Source organism: Hyla sarda, chromosome 3 (genome assembly GCF_029499605.1).
Source record: "Hyla sarda isolate aHylSar1 chromosome 3, aHylSar1.hap1, whole genome shotgun sequence".
NCBI classification, from domain to species: domain Eukaryota; kingdom Metazoa; phylum Chordata; class Amphibia; order Anura; family Hylidae; genus Hyla; species Hyla sarda.
The window spans coordinates 248,122,782-248,140,255 of record NC_079191.1 but is presented as its reverse complement, the minus strand read 5'-3'; the positions used below and the strand labels follow the sequence as shown (position 1 = coordinate 248,140,255).

General features: G+C 38.4%; 1 protein-coding gene across 6 annotated transcripts in view; it reads left to right on the top strand.

The window, feature by feature from the left end:
* CEP85L (centrosomal protein 85 like) overlaps positions 1-16,659 on the top strand; it is a 185,407-nt gene extending 168,748 nt beyond the window's left edge. For all 6 annotated transcript variants that reach the window (XM_056566428.1, XM_056566427.1, XM_056566430.1 and 3 more), the window contains 7 exons: positions 1,396-1,548; positions 4,559-4,713; positions 4,883-5,000; positions 5,837-5,887; positions 8,027-8,134; positions 9,444-9,657; positions 11,271-16,659. In XM_056566428.1, the coding sequence (XP_056422403.1) occupies positions 1,396-1,548; positions 4,559-4,713; positions 4,883-5,000; positions 5,837-5,887; positions 8,027-8,134; positions 9,444-9,657; positions 11,271-11,437 (966 nt within the window). In that variant the 3' untranslated portion in view covers positions 11,438-16,659. The remainder of the gene's footprint in view (positions 1-1,395; positions 1,549-4,558; positions 4,714-4,882; positions 5,001-5,836; positions 5,888-8,026; positions 8,135-9,443; positions 9,658-11,270) is intronic.
* Positions 16,660-17,474: the final 815 nt, after the last annotated feature.

Below are 17,474 nucleotides of genomic sequence, written 5' to 3'. Positions count from 1 at the left end.
CTCCCTCCCCCTTTTTCTCATCCTTATCTATTTAGTCTGTGTTCTGTGTTGCTTTGGACTTGATAAAGGGAGGAATCCCGAAAGCTTGTCTCTACAAAATGCTGTTAGTCCAATAAAAAAGGTATTACAAGATGCTGCAACATTTTTTGATTTGCATCTGTATAAAAATAAAGGAAAGTCCCACCTATTAGGAGCTGACATAGTAGGCCCATGTGTTCTGCTTCTATATGTGACACTTCTTCGGGCTATACAATAGGTACAGTTCCATCTACTGGTGAGTTTTCTTAGAAGGTTGTACAAAACCCTAATGTTAAAGAGGCACTGTCATTATCAAAAACTTTATATTTTGTAGTACTACTGATAAGATGACTGTTTTCAATATACTATATATATATATATAATATTTTTTTTTTATTTTTTTTATAAAATTTTACTAAAAAATGAAAATAGCTGTCACTAGGGGTCATGTATCTTTATGCAGACAGGCAATCAGACTACTCTGTATTTTGGAGCACACTGGATACTGGCCATAAAGTGTATTGGTATCCAGTATAGGAGATCACCATTGCATCACTACAGCCTTCAGGTGTTCTTAAACTACAACTCCCATTATGGAAGTTGTAGTTATGCAACAGCTGGGAATGCAATATTTGTAAAACTCTGTTTTGGAGCTGTGTATTCTCCAGCTGTGTGCCTCCAGCTCTTGCAAAACTACAATGGATGTGTGGGCATGCTGGGAGTTGTAGTTTTGCAACAGATAAAGGCAACACTGCTGTAACACAGTGCTTTACAAACACTGCAGCTTCAGCTCTTGCAAAACTACAACTCCCAGCTTGAACAGACAAAGCTTTCTCTGAATCCTGAATGACAAAGCAGCTGATTAGACATTCAGTAGTCTGTGAAAGCTGAATGACACACATAGTGAGCACTATGTTGATTAGCAGCCAGCTTTACTAGGAACAGATAGAAAATGTATGCATAAAAACTACTGTGCAGTGATTTGCAGACTGCCAGGCTGCTCCCAGACTCAGAATAGATGAGTCATCCACAGTGAGGGAGACAGACGGACATGCCCCCTCCAGAAGGCAAGAACACAAAGCAAGTGAGCAAGATATAAATGTGATGTGTTAGGGATATATAGGTCCTAGACACATGCAAATTATATGTACATGATCAGGATTAGTTACTGAGTAACATATCACTTGACAGATACGCTTAACAGTTGCCTGTTCCAAAGACCAGTTTCCAATGTTGTACTTACTGTTTGTATGGAAGATATCTGTCAAAACTGGACCTAACTTATCAATTGTTTTTTTTGCTTCTTACCTTTTGAATATAACTAGATTTTATCTAAACATCGTTTTTTTTCATTGTTTCTCATAATCTTACCCGTAGATAAAAACTAGAGACAAATACATTAACAGTCTGCGCAAGAAATGTCAAAAAGAAAATGAGCTAAACCGGGAGAAGCAGAGGCGGATAGAGACTCTGGAGAAATACGTGGCTGACCTGCCTACTCTTGATGATGTGCAGAGGCAATGTGAAAGGGTAAGTAGCTATTCAGTGGAATTACTAGCTTTGTATGTGTTCCTGTCACACAGCTGACTTGCTTCATAAAGAACACTTGCCCCATCTATATCAGATGACAGAGATATGCCCTGCACTTATCAAATTAAATTTGCCAAAGTTCAGTGGAATGCTTTCTGTTAAGCCTTTTTTTAACGTAAGACCGAGCTTGTAAAGTACTGTGACTTCAGTCAGATGTGCTTTAGAAAGGAGCATCCATATATTTCGAGAGCATACTCTGTAAAGCCCTCCAGGGTCTGAAAGCTGTACAATTTAGAAGCGGGACAGCTAAGATCCAGTTTCTGTATAGTTTGTGCTTTTAGTATTCATATTTGGAACTCTTCAAGATATAGATATACATATAACTCAATGTGTGTGTGTGTGTGTGTGTGTGTGTGTATGTATGTTCCAGCATCAAGTCCAAACAGCTAAAGATATTAACATGAAACTTGGCACACGTTACTTATATGTCAACAACAAACATAGGATATGTGATTTAACCCTTCAGAAAAGATCACATGATCGTTGTCACCTGACTTGGGAAGACCACATGATCCCATCACCTGATTGAGGAAGGGATCGCCTCACACATCTCCATGGTTACCACAGACTCTGATCGCTGTGAGTGCAATCCAGGCAAAGAAAGAAGCGATCACCTCCACCAGGGACTATAACGGTACATGCAAGAGCATAGGGGCGCATATATATATATATATATATATATATATATATATATATATATATACACACACGTTTTAATAGATTCATAAATTATACACATGGGAGCCAGTTCTATGGACACATAATTTGTATTAAAAAAAAATTATAAAAATATACATAAAACAAATAAATCACACCATATAGTGCAACTCAAGGCTTCTATTTAATACCATGCTCCTAAATTTGTAGGACTGTCACTTCTCAGAGTAATTTCTGATCTCTGAGGAAGTGACTGTCACTTGGGACTGTCGGATCCCTTCATGTCTCAATCTACCCACCTATATTTACTACAGAGCGCACCCGCTATTCCAGCAGCACCAGCACATATGTCTCAGCTCATGAGTTCATCAATTATTTTTTAGCTTTGTCCCGAGTCCAAAAATAAATAAATTATATGAAAAAATATAAATAATAAACAAAACCTAAAAAACTAAGGAAAAAACTAAGGAAAAAACACATTAAATTATATATGTGTGTGTGTGTTTTAAAAGCTTTTTCTTTACTTTTCTTTTTCTTTTTATATTGTTTTTTTAGTTTTTATTTATTTATATTTCTTTAATTTCATTTATAAATTTTTTTAGACTCAGGACAAAGCTAAAAAAATTGATGTACTCATGAGCTGAGATGTATGTGCTGGTGCTGCTGGAATAGCGGGTGCGCTCTGTAGTAAATGTAGGTGGGTAGATTGAGACATGTAGTGATCCGACAGTCCCAAGTGCCTTGGCCCCCATTCACAGTCACTTTCTCAGAGATCAGAAAGGACTCTGAGAAGTGACAGTCCTACAAATTTAGGAGTATGGTATTAAATACAAGCCTTGAGTTGCACTATATGGTGTGAGTTATTTGTTTTATTTATGTTATATATATATATATATATATATATATATTATATACAAATTATGTGTCCATAGAACTGGCTCCCATGTGTATAATTTATGTACCTATTAAAATTTATATGCACCTATGCTGTTGCATGTGCCGTTATAGTCCCTGGCGTCACTTGTATGTCTTGTCTCTAAGTAGATGTTGGGCAGGTGATCGCTTCACTCTTTCCCTGGATTGCACTGACAGTGTTGAGCGTCGGTGATAACCATGGAGATGCGTGACACGATCCCTGCCTCTCAGGTGATAAACTAGAATTAAAAAACAGAGCAGGATGCACTCTGTAGTGTGATATTGCAAGGTGTACAGGGAACGCAGAATGTGAATTTGCGCTTACCAAGGAGGGTTGTACTGCGTCAAAGTACAACCATGGATCAGAATGCATATAGTATGACGTTCCAGCAGCTGCTCCACCTTTCACAGACAAAGATCCAACACAAATTCCTCCAATATAGGCAGAGTCAAAGAGGCGCTTGAAACCAAGGTAAAGGTAAAACTTCTACTTTATTCCCACAATACAATGCGTTTCACGGAGGTTCCGCTTCATCGTGCCTGATGAAGCGGAACCTCAGCGAAACATGTTGCATTGTGGGAATAAAGTAGAAGTTTTACCTTTACCTTGGTTTCAAGTGCCTCTTTGACTCTGCCTATAATCAGGTGATGGGATCATTTGATCTTCCAGAGTCAGGTGACAATGATCATGTGATCTTTTCTGAGTCGGGAATGTAGCCAGCGCACGCGCAGCTGGGTGTTTACCCATGCTGCCCGGCACCATGACAGTTACACAGAACGGGTTAGAGTCTTCCTCCCTCCTTCTTCTATACATGTATAATTATTGTTTTTATTATGTACGAATGTTATGAATTATATTATTTGGTATAGAGCATAGAATTTCAAGCATATTATCGATTGTAATATACACTGATGCACTTTATATGCACATTATAAGCACTAATAGCACTTTCTATGTATTACTATGTAAATTTGGAAATTTGATGTTTTTACAATGTATTTTTGTACATGAACTGAATATGAATTGGATGAATATATATTGCTGTTAAGATGTGTTACTGGCAAGTGTCCTTCAGTGTCCTTCTTCTATGGCAGCTGAGGCTATAGATCCTTCTTACTACACCTGTAGAAGGAGTCTCCTCGGCTACACTGCTCTGTTCTTTCCCTGACAGGCAGAGCTAAAAAATCTTTCTATTGGCTGTTCTGCACAGAGAACTGGCTGAGGGACAGCGACCCAATAGGTTATATAATATAGACGAGGGGTTGTTTTTATGAGGTAGTGCCATTAATGGTGGGACAACAGTTTAGTTGCATTGTCTATATGGAATTGAAATTACATATTAAGCGTGTAACTAAATGTCTTGCTTCATGTCTACAGCTCCAGGTATTAGAGGAAGAGAACAAACAGCTGAAAGACACCATTAACTGTCTAGAAAAACTTGCCAATGAATCTAGGACACAGTTTCGCGAAAAAGAAGCACAGACAGAGTGTCAGAAACAGAGAGAAAAAGAATTGGTCTTAACAGTTCAAAGGTACAATTCACCATCATTACTGTTGTTTTACACCGCAATGTAAATCTTTTTTTGCTAGGGGTACTAGGGAAAATGGGAAAAAAAGTTAAAATAAAGTATATGAAGTTCATTTGATAAAAGATATTTCCACTGCAACTTATATCATGCATTCCCTTTAATGTACTTACAGCTTACAGCAAAAAGTCCAGAAATGTCTGGAGGATGGTGTCCGACTCCCGATGTTGGATACAAAGCAGCTACAGAGTGAAAATGAACGGCTACGAGAGCAAACGGAGCGCACTAACAAAGTAAGACACAGAACTAGAGGACCAAATGATATGGGGGAGATTTATCTCAACCTGTGCAGACGAACAGTTGCCCAGAGGAACCAATTAGATTTGCTTTTATTTTTCAGAGGCCTTTTTAAATGGGCAACTTTGGTCAACTTTTCCTCTGAACAGGTTAGGATAAATCTCCCTCATAGTTATTGAAATTCCTTAAATCAGACATTGTGCACTAGCACACTTCAAAATCTCAGTCACAGTCAGAACTGATATTTGATGCCCTGATAAAACTAATGGCGCTTTCACATCACGTTTCTTGCTTCCAAGGCACGTATATGTTGGCAAAATGGCATGCCAACCTATCTGTGGACGGACAGGAAGAGGCCCCATTGATTTTAATAGCCCAAACATAGGGGGAGATTTATCAAAACCTGTCCAGAGAAAAAGTTGCCCACAGCTTGCTTCTTTCATTTTCGACAAGGCCTCGGCAAAATGAAAGAAGCAATCTGATTGGTTGCTATGGGCAATTTTTCCTTTACACAGGTTTTGATAAATCTCCCCCATAGTCTGCTAGTTACTATATTCAGGCCAGGAGTGGATTGACTTGTGAGGCTGAGAGAACTAATATTAGCTTGTAAAATGACCCATACATAGTCACTAGCCGGCTATGTTAGGTCAATCGAAACAATGGGGCCTGTGCCTCTCCATGCATGGATATATCGGAATGTTATCTTAATATCTTCCTACTTATCCAGGCAAAAACCTAGTGTGAAACAACCCAAAGCATGTTCATGATGTTGCACCCTATAAACTCCCTCTCTAAAAATCATTAATCTTAATTGTATTGCTTCTTTTTTCAGGTTATAGACAATCAACAACATCAAATTGATAGCATGGCTGCAGAAATACAGGTGAGATCCCAATGTATTCAGTCAGGCAGAAGATTATCTTTAACTTTTTTAGATTTTACTGTATGATCCTTAAGGGGGTTGTTCAGGGACTCCTTTTTATGTGTAAAACGAGGCAAAGCGAGGTGGAAAAAATAAAATAAAAAGTGTACCCACCTGCCATGATTTCTGATGCTCAGCACTTCCTGCTCTCTGTCTGAACAAAAGGAAGTGGTGCTACCATTTTAAAGAACCGCTGCCAGTTGCATATTGCAAAGTACAGTAAACACTGGCCTTTCAATAAAAGTAAAACATTATGTTACTATTTCAAGTAGAATACCTTCAAAACGTTTATAAATTTTGTTTACATTTAAGAGAGTATAATCACTGGATTTCACCTCTTCTTTACCCCATTAGCAAATGATCATGCCGCAAGTTTGAGAATGAGTAGCATGATCATATTTCTGTTCCAAAAATGTCCCCAGTGTGTGAATGAGAATTTAAAAATCTCATCCATTTGCTCAGTGCTGTAATCCACCGCAGATTTTATCTGTGCAAATCCACAGGTAAGATGTGCAGCATTTCCACCACCTGTGAATTTAGCCTTAAGGTGTTAATTAGAAATTTAACTGCAACGTTTATTTAAATTTTATTTTATTTTTTATCCCACAGCTTGATGTTTTAATAGTTTTATGAAAATCAATAAACTTGATATTACTAAGTTACTTTGAAACTAGGAGTGGACATGATTGCTTTTGGGAGTACCATATTTGTGGAGATAGGCGGCTAAGCTTTCAGAATCCTCAGAAGAGATTTTTTGGCAAGTGATTAATAACAGGAGGGATTTGGGTGTGTAGTTCATTATTCATTGTCTGGAAACATGGCCTGAGGTGGAGCAGCCTCCTATAATTACCTGCCAGAGCTCCGAGCTGTCCGCATGGCTTGATTAACTACATATTCTGTCTGCTGTAAATCAGCCATTGCATACCTAAATATTTCATGTAGGACGTTCTTTGGAAGGCTTTAGGAAAGTGGGAAATTAATTTCACTACTTATCACCGTTTATCAGGACTTTCCAAAACACAAACTATTTTCGGCAATACATAAAGGTGTGATAATGTTGTCTGAGGGAAGAAGCTTCCTGCAGTGAAATAAAGTCTCCGGCCGGATACAGTATTATGATGATTGTGTGCACCATTGCTGAGGGCTAAAAATCCCCAAAAAATCTACGATTTTTCAACAGACTTTGCATAAATCAAGTAGTATAAGTGAATGTAAGAAACCTTAATTTGTTATCAAATAAAAATGCCTCTTTCTCCTCTTATCAGGCTCATTTTCTGCTCCCCCTCCCAAACACATCACTCTTAAATTCAGCTGAAGTCTGTCTCCAGATGGATCAGCTCACTGAAGTATCAGGTTACAGTTACCCAAAGAAGTCTATGGACAGGGGAAGTATATGAGGGAATCACATTAGGTGAAACTAATATATGAGAGAGACTCATTACATGCAAAGCAAAAAAGTTCAAGCCGTGATTTGTCATAATTGTGATGATTATTGTTACAGCTCATGAAAAACCCTAATCCCCAATATATTATATGATTTGGGGAGCCATGTCATCTGCTGCTGTTGGTCCACTGTGCTTCATTAAGTCCAGGGTCAATGCATCCGTCTACCAGGAGATTTTGGAGCATTTCATGCTTCCTTCCGCAGACAAGTTGCATTTATGAAATAAATGAACTTTTGTGCGATATTCTAATTTTTGAGTTTCACCTGTATAAGAAAGCAGGATTCCCTCATCTGTATGTTGTAGTGTATGGAAGCTATCATATCAGCCAGACTCCAACCACTAGCTCAAAAACAGTTGACAATTAGTGCTGGATCCTGCAAAATTGGTGAAAAATGTCATATATAAATTATATATTGGACAGATATAATGCTACTCCTCATGTACCCAGCAGCTTGTCCAGAACCTGAAATGACAGAATGTATCACTTAAAATAATAAAAATAAATAAATAAACAAAACCTGATATTATTAATACAACTTCTATATTTCTAACTTCTTATTTTCTGATACTGGCACTACATGATGTTTTGGTAAAAAGAAAGTTCTCAGGCTTTGACAGTTCAGGTTTTTGACATAATGTTTGGTTTTCTTTCCAGACCTTAAAAGAGAAATTGTTTCAGGAAGGTTCCTGTGTTCTGAATCTTGAGAAGAAGTTTGCAGAGCAAGCAGAAAGTACTCAAAAGCTGCACTCACTTTCCCTGGAAGTATGTAATAGTCACCACCTTATTAACAATATATAATTATAAAACATTTTAAATAATATATGGTTTAATGTGGATTGTACTGTTGTAAGTTTATCACAGATTTCACCCCTGGTAAAATCTGCATCAGAATGAGTGTGCTGTGATTATGAAACTGGGGGTTTAAACCCAACTGGCAGATTTTTATGCAAAATATCCAGTGCAATCCGCACAGGGACAGTGTAAAAAATATATTTTTAAACTTGCTTAAATGAGATGTTGGGTAAAACTTATTTGACACTGCAATCTTGAACACTTATAAAGTCAATAAAAAGCCAAGTTAGGCATTTAATGGTGACAAGATAAGCAGCTGGTAATCTCCTTTTCTGGTCAGAAAAAAAGACTTGTATAGATGAAAACAAACAAACTGGCGGGTGCATGCGACAGCCAATCACGTGCAGCCGGGAGCTTGCTCTGCAGTCCCTCTGTGACTGCCATCAGCGCATCCGCAGCGTGAAATACGCTGCGGATGTGCCCCGCATGACCCTGCCCTTAATGTGATAATGAGAGAGCGGTTTAAAAAAACAGCACTTTAATGAAAATGTGGCCATTTATTACAACAGTAAAAATGCTCTATTCTTGATAAAAAGTTTACCTCTGCCCCCAGAGTTCTGATGCCATACGGGGGCAGAAGGAGGATCACAAAATTACAAATCATCCTCCAATCCCTGTATAGTTCCAGCATGTTCCCGAACTCCTACCAGTTCTTTACACAGGCTGATATGAGAGATGCAGTATATGAGGCTTCTACTTTAGTGTGCTCTAGCACAGGCTGTATTCCAGCTTTAAAAAAAAGCTACGGAAATAACTCCTTGAAAAACAAATGTACATCCTTGGGTTTAAAAAAAAACAGCACTTTAATGCAAAATGTGGCCATTTATTACAACAGTAAAAATGAAGTCATCATAAAGAAATCCTTGTAGGTCGGTCGATATTACAGATTTCCCACAGGTAGCAAGAGAGGCATACAGTCTTGTTAATAGGTTAATTGTTAGTAAATTGTTTTTGCATAGGCCTTGTTAAAAATGAAAGAAGTGATCTGATTGGCTGCTATGGGCAACTCAGCAACTTTTCCTCTGGACAGGTTTTGATAAATCTCCACCATTGACTCTTTCTGCCTAACATAGCTTTCATCTCCAGTGCTAAATTACAGTAGGCTCGCGAAAGTCTATCCACTTATTGTGTTGAATCTATTTCAGCTTTGGGATATATTTTTATATATATGGTTTAGAAGGATATATTAAAACTGATTTTTCTCCCCCCCCCCATGCAGAATCAGAAGTTAAAGGAAGAAAATGCTTCTATGTGCAAGCAGCTGGAAGAGTTACTAGTGTCCAGACAACCACTATCGGAGAAAATGCCGGTGGCTGAACAGCTGTTTAAGGAGATGTCCCACTGTCTATTTGACTTGAAAGCACTCTGCAGTATTTTAAATCAACGCGTACAGGGCAAGGAACCCAATATTTCTCTGCTCCTGGGCATACGATGTAAGTCAAATATGTGACTATTCCGTGCAGTTTATTTTTACTATAAAAATAGTATTTGTTTTTTGAATATGAAGTGTATCTTATGTATATACTTTATGCTTCAATTACCTAAAGGAGTTGTATAGTTTAGAAACAACATTTTGTAATTCTCTATTAGGGAATTCTGAGTCAGTAGGACAGAGTCCCACACTTAGGACTTGCAACTACATTACATAGACAGCCTATTGATTTCACTGGGAACTGTGTAATGCTTTATTTGCCCTATGGTGGTGCTGCAGGAAAAATTAACTTTTACTGCTAAATTCCTCAATAGATTTTTTGGAGTAGTGGAAGTCCAAACGGGGAGACATTGGGGGTTGGGATAAGGGCAGAGTACCCCTTTAAGTAGTGGATTGAAACATACATCCTTTTATAAGCTTATTTTCGGGGGAGCTTTTTGACAAAAATAACATTACCAAAGCATACAACTGGTTTGATGTCTGTGGACTGAACCATGATTGTATTTATGTCATGACCTTGTCCATAAACAAGGGGAGATAGAAAATAGCAAAATAACACTGGTGTGCTACATCTATTTAAAGGCGTCCATGTCTTAAAAGGAAGCAGGAACGCCTCCATGTTCTTTCTGTAATTCTCTTAGGTAAGGCACCATGCAGACAACATGCTGAGCAGCAAAGCATATGCTGTATGCAATAAGCCGACACTTGTAGAGCGCCCACCTCAGTAAATGTAAGGACTGTAAAAGGCGATGCACAGAATTGCCACTTGCCTCCATTTGGCTTCAAACATATGTTGGGCCGGGCACAGCTTACCTGGCCCAGTAAGTGTAAGGAGTGTAAGCGGACCTTTACCTCTTTTTGGCTACTGACAGTAAGCAGCAATACTGTATACTTCTCTAGTAAGTGAGCAGCGGTGTGTGTGTGCATCTTCTGTACACATTTTCTGTACATCACACTTGAGAGATGTCAACACCGCAGCCCACTGCACCACTGTGATACATTTGCAGTGTAAATTCTACTAACCCGCAGAATAAAGTTAACATGAAGGTTTTACTATATGGTAAGCAGTGTAAAAATTAAACTCCCAAACAGCTGCAAAATTGTTTTGTTTTTTTAAAGGTGCCATTAAAAAAAGCAATTGGTACTGCAAAAGACAAGCCCTCATATGACTATGTTGATAAAAAATAGAGTCCCAGCAAATAGTATCTGGTTTACTTGGCTTTTTCATAACTGAGCACTAGCGAATCCGTTAAAGCTTTATATACAATTTGACCTGTATTAAAAATCAGTTGTAGTTGGAGATGAGCAAAGTCACAGTAATTCGATTCGTCACGAACTTCTCGGCTCGGCAGTTGCTGACTTTAGCCTGCATAAATTAGTTCAGCTTTCAGGTTCTCCGGTGGGCTGGAAAAGGTGGATACAGTCCTAGGAGAGAGGCTCCAGCTCACCGGAGCACCTGAACTCATTTATGAAGGCTAAAGTAAGCAACGGCCGAGCCGAGAAGTTTGTGACGAGCGAAGTTATAGTGATTCAATTCATCTCTAGTTGTAGTCTAATTCTTAATCTATTTGATGCCAGTACTCACATTTTACACTGTGTGCCTTTTTTCTACAGCTGCCAACTCCTGTTCTGAAGAAAGTGAAGCCAGCAGCCACAGCACAGAGGGTCTGACCAAGAAACTGGCAGAGACACGTCAGCTCCGTAAAGACATTGATGACCTGCGGACTGTGTTATCGGACTGCTATGCTCAGGATATGGGGGATAACTGTATTACCCAATGATCCACTAGGACTTTCTACTTTCACATGGCGGTCTAGGAGCCATATACTGGAACATTACTATGCACAACACCCGAGGTGCTTTGTCTACATTTCACAACTCTATATAAATAAAACTAGTCATTTCATGGCATGTCCAACTCCGCTCATATCCTGGAGAAAAGATGAACTACTTAATGACAAACCAGAGAATGTAAAACAAACCTACCCATCTCACAAAAGGTTTTGACTGAATGTGTTAGGCTGGAAAGTGAAGGCTGCAATTTTTGTAGTCTCTATTGATCTTTGGTACAAATTGAAAGCCAGTTGGTGTATTTGGCTTTTGTCTTCGTGGTAGAAAATTGACATGGATCAAGCTATCCTAATTCTCCATCTATTTATGTTTCCCATCAATTAATATTGTGATACAGCTGTGAATACAGTGAGTGTCCTATTCTCTCATTTGCAAAAGCTCCTTTTATATCGACAGTAACTTTAGCTGTGTTAAATTTTCCGAGGGATTGGTGAGGCAAGACAAGTCCATTTATAAAGCCACCAAAACGTGAAGAAAGCCATTATTTCAAATGGAAGCTTTACCGTCCATTAAGCACACTCCATCGATGTTACATTCTTGTGGTTTAAAGGCCTAAAAACAAATCCTCTTCACTTCCAAGTCATTTACAGCAGGGTCAATAGGATTTTTATTTTGCTCTGTTGTGCAGTAATCACAGTCTCTCAGAAAAGCCAGGGCAGTAACTTTCCTCATTCTTAAGCACTCTGGGAATCTTCTTTTTGTTTTATATAGTGCAGCATATGTTATTAGAGAATAATGTGGAGGTTCTTGTGTATGCCTTGTGCTTACATGTTTTAGCTGATGTCGCAGGCATGGCATATGCACCATTTTTTATGTAAATAATCTCTGAAATGATTTTGTAATGCTGCCTACATTGTCCCTGAATCCTCTGGCTAAGGGTGTTGAGTTTGATCATTTCAACTAGTCGGCATGCTGCCGATGCTGGAATTCAAAAGATGAACTCATTAGAATTATTATTGGGTTTAGGTTAGTTTACTGTATATTAAGTTATGATGCACTTTCTTATACAGACTGCATTTTTGACAGAAATATTGCATTGAAGTCTTTAGGCTGTGTTTACATGTTGCATTTTTACTGTATTTTGACCATGTTTTTACTGCATTTTGGCTGTTTTTGTGTTCAAAAGTTGCAGAACAATCTACTGTAATTTGCTAAATTGCAGTAAAATAGCGCCTTTTGGGAAATGATGGCAAACAAACATGGCTAGGAATGCAATATGTGAACACTGCCTAAGGAGTGGTGTCTATCTACTATACTGCCCGATCCCATAGAGATAGCAACAGCAGTATACAGATCTGGGTAGGAAGGGATGGGGTCTGTGAGCTAGCATGAGTGTAGTTTACAGGAAGTCAGGTGATCCAGGACTGGACTTCATTTGACACATTAAGCCATGTAACATTCTGTGGCTCATACTGTTGATCACGTGATCAAATGAGAGTAATGAAACGCATGGATCCAGCTGTGCTGGAATATAATAAATAGTTGTTTACAACTAGTGATGGAGAGTGTGAATGATAAGGGAAAAACAACTTGGAGTGCTTCTTTAATGTAAGTCTAGGAGACAGTTCTCTAGTGCAGTTTGTGAGTGCTCACTGTTGTACATGTATATGCTGTACAGAGCACAGTTCATTGGATTTTAAAGCTATATCTGATTGTTGTGCTAACATTGGTCCTGTTAAAGTATCTATCTGACAAACTACAGAAGCATCAAGTGTAATCGTGGAGTAAAAGGCATAGTGGCTTTACTCCCTAAAGCCTGTTACATGTTTGTATCTACTTTTCCACATATGGGTTAACAAAATGATCCCCCACAAGGCCAAAACATTGTTTTATGTATATATAATGGCCAGCAAAGAGGCTGAATACAGTGGCTGATTCTGTTGCTACTCTAATGGTGCTTAGTCAGTTAAGCAGTATATATGACCAGAAGTATTTCCATTTCCAACTAATGGCATATTGCTTTAGACATGTTTATATCACTTTATGATCGGTTATGATATCGCCTCTTGGACCCCCACTGATACTAAGAATGAAAGGACAGCAGCGCTGATTTTTTTTTTCATGCAAAATAGTGCACCCGATCCCTGGATGTTCTGGGAACTGCAGCGAACCCCCTTTTACGTGATTGGAGATGGGTTGTAGGCCCACTGCACCACTGTGCAGGGAAAAACTGTGACGGCAATGCAGGGTTAATTCATTTTCAGGATCAGCGGGGGTCCCAGAGGTCGGACTACCTGTCATATCCCAACATCGCTTTAGTATCCCTTTATGAGAAGCAAATACTCCTTTAGATTCAACATTTCTAAGCAGGTTACAAAGCAATGTCTATAAGTGTAATTTTAATCTATCAATCAGTTCAGATTATTCTTGTATGCGTAGTTGGTTGGGTTACAATTCAACATGTTAGAAAAAGACTACCCAGGCAGTTCTTCAAATTTCACAGAATTCACTCCATTTCTTCTTTAACAATATTGTCTGAATTGTTCCTCTGCGCAAGATGTGATCAAGATAAAACTAGGAAAATGACTGCAATTTATTTTTCTTAAAGGAAATTCTGCACATAGTTAGCAGCCTCGGCATAGAACGTCTCCGGCGGTACTCAAGTTGATTGCAGTCATAAGGCAGCGCTTTTGTCTCACAAGTATAAAACCACCAACCAGCTTCCCCTCTTCAACCACTTTGCATGACTTTCGTTATTTCACTCGTTATTTTTGCCTCCATACCTACATAGGAAATAGCTATATATCTAAATAGCAATATAAATATGCAGTTTACAGAATAACATTTCATACCATATACACTTCAGTTAGTTTTTTATGACATCTAGACAAATGTGACATTAGTTAAGGAACTAGATGTATTATAACCTGCTAGAATCTTACAATAACTGTGCAGCAGCTTGCTAAGACAATCGTAATATTGATAAGAAATCTTTACTACCGTATTTAAATACTCAGTACCTAGGTCCTCCTTTAGATATAGCAAAATGGCACTGGCATGTTCAGCTTTTTGGCTGTATCCACTATTATGTATATTAATACACCAGTGTAACCTAACTAGTAAAATGAATGGGGGGTTAAATTATTGAACAAATCTGCTACGTATTATTTGTCAGCAAAATGTATTTATTATTACTATTATTTTATCTTGATGTATATCTTTCCAAATGCACTGTGTCCTGTCCTGGCTCTAATTTGCATGCCCAGGGAGATGATAAATGTAGTGGTCAAGAAAGCAATGAAACAGAACACACAATACTGCACGTTGGCCGTCTAATGGCTGACCTTCTGGGCAGAACTCTACATGATGGGCTCTTCAATGAACCCTGTCGTGTCTCCTGGGCACACCAGGACTGTATTTTTAACCTGTAAGGACCTTGGTTGTGCTTTCCAATCTCCTCTGCAGTCATAGGCAGAGAATGATATATTTTACTAGTTCACAAAAGTTAGTACTTTTTCTTTCTCAAATATTCTTAAACCAAGTTGGCACGCCACGTTCGTGTCTTTTTTCACTTTTTATGTAAGAAAATTGAGATGATGTTAGAGTTATGAAAGTTTAGAGAGAGAATGTTAAAGCTTTCATTTCAGCTTCCAAACTTTCCTGACAAGTAAGGTAGGCAAACAAGAACACCATTACAAATACCGGGCATCAGGAGGAAAGTATCAGTATAAAAGCCCTTTTACACAGGCCAATTACACAGACATTTTTACACAGCCATCTGAAAGGGCCCTTACCTTTTTATTAACCAGTCAGATTGCAGCCCCTATTTTTATTTTCAGTAGTTCGGATTGTCCCTCATTGTTTTATCCCCATGACTTGTCCTATTTTCTTTTTTCCCCTTCTTGGTTTCTCCATTCTGACAATGGAATACCAATTGTGTTGTATTATGCAGAAAACCATTATGTTAGCAGATGGTAATATATTTGTTAAGACATTTCCGTCATTGATGCCACTGGCTAATATTTATAGTATGGTTTCTTACATTTATCACATTCTAAATAGTCACTTGGGATAAATTACTCATTAGCAATATTCTCCTACTTGTGCCTTGCACCAGCCTGTATTTATCGCAGCTACACCCGCTCACTCCTTTTCATTGAGTTGTCCATTGTTTTTATGTATCATTGAGCAAAGAAGGAAACTTTAAACGTAAGCAATTTCTAAATTATTCTACAAGGTATTTATTAACAGTATTTAGTGCCAGGGAATAAGTTTATGTCCAGTTTGGCACACTGGGCCTCACGTTACCAAAGCTGACTTGTTGCCTATTGCAGCCCTTAGTTTTACAAGATGAACTCTTTTTAACTTGATCATATTGAAACGTGAGGCCTATGGTGACAACAAAGGGAAGGAAGGAAGACTAGAGGATTTGCCTTGAGCACCTGGGCTGATTCTGTATTTCTTCATGGGATCTATGGAAAATTGGACGCTTTGGGTTCGTCCTCATCTGCACTACTAATTAATTTAATAATTGTCCCAACTTTTCCTTTGAAAATTGGGAACAACATAATAGCCTTCCTTTATGCTATCCACCTTCTATCAGGTGTATTCCTGTTGAGTGGATAGTGAACCTGCCCGTAAAGGGGTACTCCACTCGGCAGCTTTAGGAACATTTAACTGTGTGTGCGCTGCAGGGGTCATCCACGGCCCTCAATGCAAGTCTATGGGAGGGGGCGTGACGGCTGCCACGCCCCCTCCCATAGACTTTCATTGAGAGGCGTGGCCTGACCTCACGAGGGGGTGCACACACAGCTAAATGTTCCGAACACTGGCCAGTGGAGTACCCCTTTAAGCTCATGATTAAGGGGCTTTATAAAAAATAAAAAAATAATCCTCCTGTAGCTTCAGAGACTTTTTTTTTTCCTCCCATTACTGTGTAATTGACATGTAGGATTTTATGTTGAAGAGGATACAGGACACGATAAATGCTATTATTGTACATAGTTGTATTTTAATTTTTTCGTATATCTAACTTGCTATACATAGTGTGCATTGGTGTGTTACTATTTATTTTTGTTTTACCATTACATGGCTGTATGAGGGCAGTTGTTTTAAAGCACAGCTTTGGGTGTGAGAATTGGAAACTGTTTGTGGGTTCCTTGTGTGGATCCCTAAAATACCTCATGTAAATACAGTTGTCATGTTGTAATACGTAGATGGACGCCACTGGATGGTTGCCAAGTTATGCCTTTCACTTTTCAAAGGCAGCATTATTAATTTTTTTGTAATTTTAGATTTACAGCTAGAATTTTGAATGCCAAAGTTCTATTTATGAGAAAAGAAATCTTACATTTTAGCAAGTACAACTTTTTCACTGGATTTTGTTTATGCTTTTCAATATGTTATTGCAGAGTAAAATGCATTTTGTTACAAACTGTTGTCTTGTTTTTTTATTTGTGTTTAATCCTTTAGATGCTCTTTTATGTTTCCGATTATGGATTGCGGATAACTTTAAAGTAAATTAAGTTCAGTATCTTAAGGGAAATGGAATAAAGTGCAAAAGGTACATGTGTATTGAAAGAGTTCTCTGACATTGAAATAAGATACTGTATGCCTTTAAATATTAATTTTTTACAAGGATATGTTTTCACCTTTTTTGGTGGAGGGGTTTGACTGCTGGGCCACGTACCAGTTTTTTTAGAAAGATACTTCTGCAGTTTCTCCTTACGCTGTGAGTAGACAGGAGTATGATAAATATGGGTCTCTTATCTAGGGGGCCTGTGTCTGTCTAAAGAACTCTTGTTCCCTATCTGGTAAGTTGGTCACTGACTTGAGGCATCCAGACAGGTTTTGAGCTGTGGGATGGTGGGATTATGGAAACAGTGTAGCTCTCTATACTACCCTGATCCTGTAACTTGCAAGGTACAGAAATGAGTTAGATTAATTCCATAAATCTAACTTTTATAGGAGTTATGTCTGTATTGACCTGGATGCAGTAGTCTGCGACTAATATATCAGGCAGTACAG